The 12221-nt window shown below is 39.7% G+C and overlaps 1 protein-coding gene across 2 annotated transcripts in view; it reads right to left on the bottom strand.

The window, feature by feature from the left end:
- The window catches only part of rufy1 (RUN and FYVE domain containing 1), an 81103-nt gene that overhangs the window by 24863 nt on the left and 44019 nt on the right, over window positions 1–12221 (bottom strand). For both annotated transcript variants that reach the window (XM_060836796.1, XM_060836797.1), the window contains 2 exons: window positions 11030–11149; window positions 1441–1570 (listed from right to left, as the gene is read on the bottom strand). In XM_060836796.1, coding sequence (XP_060692779.1) covers window positions 1441–1570; window positions 11030–11149 — 250 coding nt within the window. The remainder of the gene's footprint in view (window positions 1–1440; window positions 1571–11029; window positions 11150–12221) is intronic.

The raw sequence follows: 12221 nt of genomic DNA, 5'->3' as shown, positions 1-12221 counted from the left end.
CACTCTCCTCATTCCTGATGAAGGGCTTATGCCCGAAACGTCGAATTTCTTATTCCTTGGATGCTGCCTAACCTGCTGTGCTTTAACCAGCAACACATTTTCAACAATGACAAAATGAGGCAATGATCCACACAAAACCATTGGTTTCCAAGAGTCTCTCTTTCCGAGAACAATGCCAAAGTGAAATAAGCTGCCAAACTATATAGTCATAGCCACGTAAAATCTTCAAGAGCCAGCATTTCCATTCATTAGCTTTTCATTTTTATGATGTAATTACAATGGGTCACATTCAGCTCAGCTAATATAACCACATTAATAAACATTGGAGATTAACATTAGTAGTTCACCAATGTCAACGAAAAGCAGAAGCATTTCTTGGACCTTTACCATTCAGAAGTTTATCTTAAAAGGACTTTCACAATTATTACCTACCAGTTGTGCAGTATTGTTACAGGTTATCTTTATCAACACACTCACCAGGTTCCTGTTCATTCATTCATAACCCCTTAACTCCTTATTTACTATAACAATTTTATTCATTAATTCATAAAACCATGGTTCAATAGTATATTTTATGATCCAAATTTAAAACAACCTTTTCTAATCAAGACAACACTTTCAAACCATATGAGCACTTGCTACAAGCAATGTTTACCTTTGAATAAGTGTAGCATACAGAACAGTATCATTACCATCAAGTCTCCACAAAACATTTTAATATTAAATCAGTCCTTACCAACCATCTCCTGGACCTGAATAGATTCCCTGAGTACAGTTAAATATCTTTTAACTGAGCCATTATCCCTTTAAAAGAAACTAACTGACAAAACAGCACTTCCATGAAATCGACCAGTCAATGAAACTCACCAGCAAACAGTAAACAAATCTTACAACCCAGCTGCAATAATCAGTTTAATACCCTGTATTCTTTTACATATAGGTACAATTTATTTTTACATATTTAGAGCATATAGGCTTAGTAGTTTTACCAACATTTAATAACTTAAAAGATAAAAGAACTAAACATCTCAAATTATCCAAGCAGACCAGATAAACACTCCATTCCATCAGAAGCAGCAATCAGCATTTAACACATTTTAACCCAGCTTCTATCGCCCAGGACAGAAGCTCTTCAAACCTTTGTTTTATTTCTAGAAATTGAACTTTAATATATCTAAAAACTGCGTCTGAAGGGGTTCTTGTTAAGAACTGTATTTCAGGATTCTATGGCCACCTGGAATTTGTGCTGTGATCGCTGAATAAAAGAGGCTATTTTCGCCACTCACCGATTTGTCGTTATTTGAACACGATCCCACACAGTGCAAAAGATGTAAGCTGGGATTATAGAACCATTGTGTTTCTTGTTCCAAAAGCTGTAATTTACGAGATGTGAATTGTTCAGTGCCATTTCAAAACATGCAATTTAGTGCAAAAATTTACCTTCTCTAAGCCAGACTTCTGCAACAGTTGAGCTTTCAACTGAGATGTTACATCCCTCTCTTGTTGCAACTGCTGCTGAAGACTTTGTCTTTGTTCCTTTTCAGCTTTAAGTTCAGAATCCAACGTGGAGCTACAGTTTAAAAAAATTAAGCTACTATAGTTAATTCCAAGATTTGACTCGTGTCAATTTTAAAATGCAAGTCACAACATGCCCAATTCATAACTCCACAATAAAGATGATGCCATGCTTTGCATAAAGAAATATTTCAAAAAGCATGTTGTCAAAAGTAAAAGTGCCATTCAAATGCCATTACATAGCCTTTAAAGTAGCATTTAAAAACCGTATGTAAAAGGATTGTGGAGAGGAACCAACTATTTAATTTTTCATTTCTCATCTACTCAACTGACATATTCTGGAGGGGTTATTGACTAGGAATGGTTAGGTAGATGTGGTAATAGTAAAACCAAACCAAAATTAAATTAACATTTAATAACATTCAAAAGATCACTGTAGACTTCAGGACCATAAAGTGAGCAGGTACAAATCAATACCCTGGTGTCCATGTATTCAATTTCCTAAAATTAACCAATATTTCTACTTTCATTTATAAATGGAAGCAGAGTGTAAAAACAACTAATGTTAAAGCTTTATCACTGGTTAGGGCTTGTAGGAGTATTATGGATCGTTCTAGCACCACATTTCAAGAAAAATGCAAAGCTTTCAGAACTTAGAGTCATAGAGCTATACAGCATGGAAACAGACCCTTGCCCATGCCAACCAGATATCCCAAATTATTCTAGGCCCATTTGAAAGCATTTAGCTCATATCCCGCTAAACCATTCCTATTTAACTACCCATTCCAGATGCCTTTTAAAAATGTTGTAATTTTACCAGCCACCACCACTTTCTCTGGCATTCCATTCCATTAATGCACAACCCTGTGTGTAAAACAGTTGCCCATTAGGTCCCTTTTAATTCTTTCCCTCTCCCCCTAAACCTATGCCCTCTAGTTCTGGACCCACCCCACCACCCTAGGGAAAAGACTTGTCTATTTATCCTATCCATGCCCCTCATGATTTTATAAACTTCTAGAAGATCACCGCTCAGCCTCCAATACACCAGGGAAAAACAGCCCCAGCCTATTCAGCCTCTCTATTAGGAAAGGCCTTAATCATTATCAGCACAAAGATGGCAAGAACATTACTGGGCCCAAATGGTATTCTTGTGCACTTGTAAAGTCAGCAGGTGAATTTCCCAAATTCAAACAGCATTGTTGACTAATGTTTTCCCTTTAATATTTCATCCCATTCTCTTCAAAAGTAATATTTCTTCTGTGTAATGAAGCCACTAAGTATTTTATTTGTTTCTCAGATCCCTTTTAATTCAGATAACTGTTCCCTTGAAATGTTTGAGAAAATACAGAAAGAAATATGGAAAGAAAAGAAAGGAGGAAGAAGAGTAGACAATTTAGCCTTGGAGTTTGCTATTAAAATGATTGATTGTCCAGTTTCCCACTTTGTCTCCATATCTTTTCAACAATTTAGCCGTAAGAATTGTATGTAGCTCCTTGAAAACCTTTAATATTCAGTGGCAGAGAATTCCACAGGCTCATTCTGGGTGAAGAAATTTCTCCTCATCTCAGTCATAAATAGCCTGCCCCATAGGATTAGATTGTAACATCTGGTTTTTGAGTTCTCAGTCAGAGGTTAAACACTGGTAGGATGTTCCCAATCTAGCGCTGGGTTCCAGGAGATCCATTCTTTAAACCACAGTGAATATAGTCCTAATCAATCCAATCTCTCTTCATGTCAGTCTTGCGATCTCAAGAATCAATCAGTCTGTAAACCTTTGTTGCACTCCTTCCATAGTCAGAACATTCTCCCTTAAGTGAGGCAGTTGAAACTGCACACAATACTCCAGGTGTGGTTTCATCAAGGCCCTGTAAAATTGCAGCAAGACATCCCTGCTCTTGTATGCAAACCCTTGTTATGATGGCCATCAAACCATTTGGCTTCTTGACTACTTGCTGCACCTGCGTGCCTAATTCCAGCAACACATTAACAAGAACACCCAGGTCTCATTGCACTTTTCCTTTTCCCAATTTATTGCCATCCAGGTAATTATTTACCTTCCTGCTTTTGTTATTAGAGTGGATAACATCACATATGTACACTATGTTTGATCTGCCATGTAGTTGCCTGTGCAATTAACTTGTCCAAATCTCACAAACATCACTATATCCTCCTCACAGATCACTTTCCCTGCCAGCTTTGTGTTGTTTGCAAACTTGGATAAATTACATTTAATTCCATCACCTAAATCATTGATATGTATTGCGATCAGCTGGGATCCAAGCACTGGTCACCGTGCTATCCCACAAGTCACTGTCTGCCACTTGCAAAAAGACCATTTATTCCTATTCTTTGTCTCCTGTCTGCCATTCCACTCTCTAAAAACATCTGTACAGTATCCCCAGTGCCGTGCACTTGAATTTTACATGCTAATCTCAATTGACCTTAGCAAAGCCTAGTTTTTACCAATCAGAATCAATGTGAATCTTAATACAACGGTTGTCCAAAATTTTTCAAACATCAGATTTCATGTTAAGATGTCTGATAACTAATTGAACAATTTTAGTTATCTCTCAAGCACCTTGTTAAGGAATGGCTTGGGTGATTTGTTTTTTAAAAAATCATAGAATCCCTAGCGTGGAAACAGGCCCTTCGGCCCAACAAGTCCACACCAACCCTCTAAAGAGTAACCCTCCCAGACCCATTTCCCTACTCTATTATCCTACATTTTCCTACTAATGTACCTAACCTACACATCCCTGAACATTCTGGGCAATTTAGCATGGCCAATTCACCTAACCTGCACATCTTCGGATTGTGGGAGGAAACCAGAGCACCCGGAGGAAAGCCATGCAGACATGAGAAGAACGTGCAAAGTCCACACAGACAGTTGCCTGAGGTTGGAATCAAACCTGGAACCCTGTTGCTGTGAGGCAGTGGTGCGAACCACTAAACCACACCAAGATACAGTGTTAGGCTCAAGAATGGATGAAGAATGATTTGTCAATCATTGTTTTGCTGAACCTGAAGTTAGCATAAGACCCTAAGATATAAAAGAGCTGAATTAGGCCATTCGGCCCATGGAGCATGCTCTGCCATTCAATCATGGCTAATATGTTACTCAACTGCATTCTCTTGCCTTCTCCCTGTAACATTTGATTTCCTTATTAATCGGGAAGCTATGTTACACTTCTGTTGTAATGAGTTCCACAGATTCACCACCATCTGGTTGAAGAATTCCTCTTCGTCTCAGTTCCAAAGGATTTCGACTTCACTCCGGGCTGTGCCCTCAGATCAGAGTCTTTTTACTAGTGGAACCATCTTGTACACGTCCACTCTATCCAGGCCTTTAAGTTTTCTGTAAATTTCAATGAGATTCCCCTTCATCCTTCTAAACTTAATTGGGTGAAATGAAGGAACATCATCTCCTTTTCTCTCCCTTTCTTCTACAAACTAGAGTTGAGCTTTGTCAGCTGCTGCATTGTTCAATGCAGGTTTTGGTCAGCAACCTCACATTTATCGACATTACACTTCATCTGCCAGGAGTTTATTTACCCTCCTCATCCAGGTGAGAACAGTTCATTTACTCTCTTCACTTGAGTAGTGGGTGTTCAGTCACCATCCACATTCTGAACATACACTCAAAGTCCCATTTTTCTACCCTCCCAGATTCTCAAGTAGTCTAGCCTCTACGATCTGCAATCCAGGTGCTGTAATGGTCCCATTCTTGTTTAATGCCACCCAACTGTTTAAGTATTGTGAACTGTAATAATTCTCCCAATTCTTGTCTTCCCTCACAGTTCCCTATACGCACTATATATGTATTAAAAGAATATCACTGGCCAGTTCCATCAAGGGTTCATTTGATCAGATCATCATTTGTTTTAACTGCCTGGAGGAGAGAAAAGTCTCCCAAACATCAGCTGACTGCAGCCTCATTTTATCAGATAAATCTAGCTCCCTATGACTGTGAATTTTCTTGATGGGAGATAAAAGCCGTTCTTACTGGAATTGGCAGTCTGTGTGGGTACCTTAGCCTTTTCTCCCACAGGTGATGAGAGCGGTTCCCAGAGTTACAAATTAATTGGAAACTCAGCTACATGTTACACATGATGCTCTAGCAAAACCTAATGTTGAACAATTGGAGGCAGCTAAACCTTCAAATAAAAAAGGTACAAGCACAAGAACATTATTCACTGTTACTTGAGCAGTTCTCAAATCTTGTACAGGCCAAGCCACCTTTGTTTATGTAGAGCAAAGGCAAATACACAGGTGCCCATCCTCAAAAACGGTGTTGTTCACTGCAGTCACTACTACATGATTTCCAAAGACACCCAGCTATCTCTTAAATCTATTCAACTCTAACAACACAAATATTCTCAATTTCTGCTGGGAGTATCGATTGAGTCACCAACTATCAGAAAACTCACCACGAAAAGTGTGACAAGGACAGATAGTGAGAGGTTGATGTAGCCATGATACTGGATGTCTGACCCCTGCATAGCAGTGATTTATATGAGGGAAGAGACATTAATTAGCTTGCACTACCATGCAAGATGCTCACAAAACTGCTAAACAACAGAGACAACCCTGCTCCTGTGTTGATAGACATGATACTTCTACCTTGCCAAATTTCGTGCATACTGTAGTGCAAGTCCCATTTTGCTCCACATATGACTGAACCTCTTCCTGAAGAGACGAAAAAACAAAGAATTGCAGATGCTGGGTATGGAGACTCATGTTTTCTCTCCACAGATATTGCCAGACCTGCTGAGCATCTCCAGTAATTTCTGTTATACTTTAATTTTCCTGAAGAAACCTTCCTCCCCACCTGGCTCTCACTAGGAGAGCCCAGCTAGTTGAAAATCCAAAGGGAAGGAAAGACTATTGAACTGAATGGGGTCTCTGTGCCTGTCAGCAGTTGTTAGAGACAAAAATCCAGCATCAGCAGTCATTTTGTCTCTAACCAGGTTTGTACCACTGCGGAGTCTCTTCAAAAGGATGCCCGCTTTGAAGGGGGTTCTCTGCTTCTCTCAGATGTGCATTCTGAGTCCCTTTCTCACTGCCACAACGCTGTGAACTCCTCAGCCCTCCAGGTCTTGGAACACACGATGAAACAAACTCACGACTACGGCCACGTGATGTTCCTTAGCTACTGTCTTTGCAACCATCTCATTTCTCAAGGCCTACAGGTACAATTTAAACACTACAAATTTGGACCCACCTTTGACACTTCATACATGCAATACCTCCAACACTGCAACAAACAATTCGGTCTCTGGATTCTCCACTCCACCCCCTCAGTTATGTAGAGACACCTCCATTCCCTCTCCTCATCCCTCCCCCAGCTCAAGGCTTCCCTTTCCTCTACTATTCTACATCATCAAAAGAGTTTTTCGGTTTCATATCCGATTGCCGAGCATCTCAGCTGCACGTACAGGGGTCAAATGGACCCCTCAGTCGCTGTCCATTTTAATTCCCCTTCCCCACTCCCTTTCCAACATGAGCATCCTTTGCCTCCTCCATTACCACAATGAACCAAACCACATATTGGACAAACACCTCACTTTCTGCCTTGGCAGCCAACAGCCTGGAGTTCATCAACTTCAAATAACCTCCCTTTCTACTCCCACCGTTCCACTCCCCACCACCCTATTTATCTGCAGCTCCCCTTACACCCACTCCCTAGTCCTGAAGAAAGGTTACACCTGAAATGCTGACTTCTCCACATCCTGATGCTACCTGGCTTGCTGTGTTCTTCCACCCTCTGTTCGTCAGCAGTGGTGGCCATGGTCATTGAGGGCATTCTTTGTGTGGCATCAGCCTGAGGTCTACATCCTATCCATGCTTACAGTCATCTGCACAATGTTAGCCTCTTTCCTGTTCTTAAGTCTAATCTTTCCCTATGATCTGGATGACGCAATCTCATGTTCAAAAAGGTAGATAACTGACATTTATGCCTATTAAGCCTTTTCAACTGTCTGGATGTTTCCACCCCTCACTACTTGCACTTGACAGTTCTTCAATTTCCTGTCCCTGATCGATTTGAGGGAGACAAGCAGGAAGATAATGCAATCAAACTATTTCAACTCTAGGGATATGGAGACCCAATCCTCATCTACAGCTTGCTTGTACTCAAAATCTCTGCTGCAGCTGTAGCAGACTCCTGAAACCTCAAAAATCTGGTCCACACCTCAAAAGATCTGCTTTCAATATACGTATGACTTCCTAATATTTCCCAAGAGCTTTACTGCACAGATTTATAGCAACTAGGAACAAGAGTAGGCAATTCAGCCTTTGAGGCCTCCCCCGCCACTTCGTATGACCACAGCTGATCCATTTCAGCCTTGACTCTACTTTACTGAGAGCTCCCCATAACCATATTACTTATTATTAATTAAAAACTGATCTATCTCCACTCTAAAAAGTATTCAGCGTCACAGCACTTACCATACTCTGGAGAAGTGAATTTCACTACCCGAAAAGCAGCAACTTTTGCTCATTTGTTTTAAATCCACTACCCTCTTTGCCTAAAACTATATGATTTAGATTTCCCCACAAGGGAAAGTTCACTCTACTTCTAATGTTATCAATCCTCTTTAACATGTATTTTAATTAAATCTTCCCTCATCCTTCTAAACTCGAGAACATAGCTCAAATCTCTCCTCTTTTTCTGAATGGCAGGCAGTGACCAGTGGGGTACCATAGGGATTAGTACTTGGACCCCAGCTATTCATAATGTATTAATTATCCAGATGAGGGAACTAAATATATTACCTCAAAATTTACCGATGATATGAAGCTAGTGGAAGATTGAGCTGTGAGGAGGATGTAAAGATGTTGTGTGATTTGGACAGGTTGAGTGAATGAGCAAATGCTTGGTAGATGCAGTATAAATATGGATAAATATGAAGTTATCCAATTTGGTGGCAAAAATAGGAAGGTAGAAAAAGTTCAAGGAGACCTGGGTGTTCTTATGTACCAATTGTTGAAAGTAAGTACACAGATGCAGCATGCAGTAAAAGCCAAACTGCATGCTGGCCTTCACAGTGAAAAGATTTGGAGTACAGGACCAGGGATGTCTTGCTGCAATTATGCACGGCATTGGTGAGGCCATAGCTGGAATATTGTGCACAGTTTTGGTTACTTTATCAAAGAAAGGATATTCTTGCTTTCGAGAGAGCATAGTGAAGGTTTACCAAAATGGATTTCTGGAATGACAGGACTGACATGTGAGGAGAGATTGAATTGGTTAGGATTGTATGCACTAGAGAGTTAAAGAATGAGGGGGGAGGGTCTCAGATTTATAAACATTCTAATAGGTCCAGACTGGTTAGATGCAGGAAGAATGTTCCTGATAAGGTGAGGGTGGGGCAAGTCCAGAACCAGGGGTTTGAGTTTAAGGATAAAGGGATAAACATTTTAGGACTGAGAGGAGAAGTTTCTTCACCCAGACACTGGTGAGCCTGTGGAATTCACTACTATAGAAAAATGGGTTGAGGCCAAAATATCGTGTTTCAAGGAGGTGGTAGATACAGCTCATCACTAAAGGGATCAAGGGATTAATACATTGGGGTTAAATGGCCTTCTCTATGTTCATAAGATAAGTGTTTCACCTCTGGAATTAATCCAGTTAAGTTTCTCTGACGTGCTTCCAATGCAATTACATCTTCCTCAGGTAAAGAAACTAAAACTGTTTGCAGTACTCCAGATATGGTCTCACCAATGCCTTGTACAATTGTAACCATACTTTCCTACTTTTATATCTGCATTCCTCTAGCAATAAATGCCAAAACTCTAGGTGCCCTCCATTTTACCTGCCAGCTTTCTGTGACTCATTCATGTGGGTATCAAGATGCTTCTGCATAAAGTATTTTGAAGTTTCTCTCCAATTAAATACTTTTCCTTTTTATTGTTCTGACAAAAATGGATGAGCTACTTGTCCACATTAAACTCCATGTGCCTAATTCTGGTTTAATCACCTAACCTAAGTTTCTTGTTTCTTCGTTGCCATTTAGTTTCCCACCTATTTTAGGTGTATTTTGCAAACTTAGTTATAGAATGCTGATTTGCTTGCAGAAATGGAATATGGGTCCAAGTACCAATCCTACATCATCCAAATTAGTTTGCTAACTAGAAAAATATGCCAATCATGACTAACTTCGGTTGGTTAACAAATCCCATATCCAAGGTAATATTACCCCAAATCCTGTGTGATCTTATTTTGCATAAGAATCTTTTGCACAGCACCTTATCAAACATTTTCTTGAAGTCTATATGCATTTTATCTACAGACCCCTGTTTTACACTGCACTTGTTATATCAAAGATAACAGACAACTATAGATCAAACAGCCTCCTTTTTGTTGTAAAGCTTTGGAGTTCAAACATTACCATGCAGAATGCAAAGAATTTCTAATAAAGTTACCACACTGAAGTTTGATCAACCACATTGTTAAGCTTTTTTTTTAAAAAACCTATTTTTCTAATCAACCTGTTCAGAGATGTATTACACATTCTTGGAGCAAGTGTAACTTGAACTTGGGTCTTCTGGGCTGGGGTAGGGCCACTACCACTGCACCACAATAGTCCCCTCATAAGCTTTGTAAATGTTATGGGAACAGATGGTAGTGTTAGTTGCCCAAATACCATTGAATTTAGGGCAGCTGTAACACTGGGTCAGTGATGTAAGCTGCGAGACTGAAATGTGTCAAACTGTCTGAACAAAGAAAGCTTGTGTGTATTCCTTTCTATCTTGCCAGCTGTATTTCAATTTATTAATAATCAGGTTACATGACACTGTAAAGAATTAGAAACATCATATTTTTAGATTTTTCTCCATACACAGAAACACAAGATAGCTGAAATAGACCATTCCATCCTTGGAGCCTGCTCTGCCATTCATTATGATCATCGCTGATCAAACTCAATTCCTTAATCCCACCTGCACTCCATGTCCCTTGATCACCTTTATCTATATCTATCAGCTTCTCCAAAATACAATTGTGTGAAGACCCTGTGAAGAGGCACCGATATTAGATACTTGAGAATGTCAAGTTATAGGATTGACCAGTCATTTCCATTATGGTTTACAGTATGACGATATAACCAGTGATTCTTTTGCCTTGATCATCTTGGATTGTACTTTTGCCAATCTGAAAGTAAATATACTTTTTCTAAAGCATTCAACAGGATCTTGCAAAGGTCATGTCTACATCCACCACCTTGGATCCACCAGAATCATTCACAAATTCCTGGTTCCACCACAAATTGTGGAGATGCTACAGATGGTAATTTCATTCAAAACCTCTTGATATAAATTTTAATGGCTGTCTCTCTCATTCATCACTATTTGCATGAAACACCTAAACACGCCCATCCCCACCTGCTGATTCAAGTTTGCATTCACCAGTTTCAGTTAACCATGAGCCAATATCTTAGGAGTTGCCAGTATTGAGGCAAAGATTCAGTTACTTGTGCAATGTCCATTTCTTTGAAGATATGGTTTGATGTCTCACCGTTGTTTGTCCAATTCACTGAGCTGCTGCTGGAGATTCTCAATCTTGCTTGCAAATTCTCTCTCAATTTTTCGATTTTTCTCTTCTGCTAACTGCCTAGTTTGTTCAGACTGTTGCAATCTAAGATGAAAACAAACAGTGTCAATGAACGCAGAATTAAAAGTTAAGGGGTACCAGAAAGGTTAGATTTTTTGCACAAATATTACTGGAAATAATGTAGCAATAGCTAATTGTTTAGCGAAGAACACTCAGCCCTTGCTTACCACAACATAATTGCTATTTCCTACCAGCGAACTGCATACTCTTATCACTCCTTATTGATCCTTCATGTATATCAATTTTAATGTCAACTTTAGTACAGATGGGATGGCAGAACTAACATGGAGAAACTGAGTAAATTAGGACATAAATTTACTGAAGTTTAGAAGAATGAAGGAGTGACCTCAGAAGTCTGTAAAAGTCTAAACACGACTAGACAGAGTAAATCCAGGGAGGAAGTTCCCAACAACCAGAGAGTCTATAACCAGGGGGCACAGTTTAAGAATAGTAGGGCAGGCCATTCAGGACTGAGATGAGGAGAGATTTCTTCATCCAGAGTGGTAAGCCTATGGAATTAGCTGCCACAGAAAAGCCAAGGCCAAAACATGGAAAATCTTCAAGTAGTTAGATATAGCTCTCCGGGCTAAAGGGATCAAAGGGTATGGGGTGAACCTAGCAACAGAGTGCAGAGTTGGATGATCAACCATAGCACAACAGGCACAAAACAAAAAAAGGGCCAAATGACCTTTGCCTGCTCCTAAAATGGTCAGGTTTTTTTGTTTAGCCAAGATACTCAAACATTCAACAATGCTGCCTTTGCTCAGCTAATAAGAGACATAAGTGCACCCAACAAACAGCCATCATGTTTCCCCCCCTTTTGATAACATCCATGTTCAAGAGCAGACAACTACGATGAGGAATTCAATAGAGAGAATGGGCAGTGTGATGGCAGAGGTCACGGTTGAGGAAATAAAGTGAATCTATACTTTAGCATATACCTTTCCACCACACTACAGTTGATGTCCTTTTACCTGCATCAATTCCAGCAAACAGCTAGTCCATTTGAATATCAATGGTTTAATTTCAACTCAAATTTGTACACAAAATTGTGTACAATCTAGTCTGGTGCTGAACCATACAGAAGATAATTCAA

This window comes from Hemiscyllium ocellatum, chromosome 16 (assembly GCF_020745735.1).
Source record: "Hemiscyllium ocellatum isolate sHemOce1 chromosome 16, sHemOce1.pat.X.cur, whole genome shotgun sequence".
Lineage (NCBI taxonomy): Eukaryota > Metazoa > Chordata > Chondrichthyes > Orectolobiformes > Hemiscylliidae > Hemiscyllium > Hemiscyllium ocellatum.
Note: the sequence above shows the minus strand (reverse complement) of the source record. Positions and strands in the feature narration are given on the sequence as shown.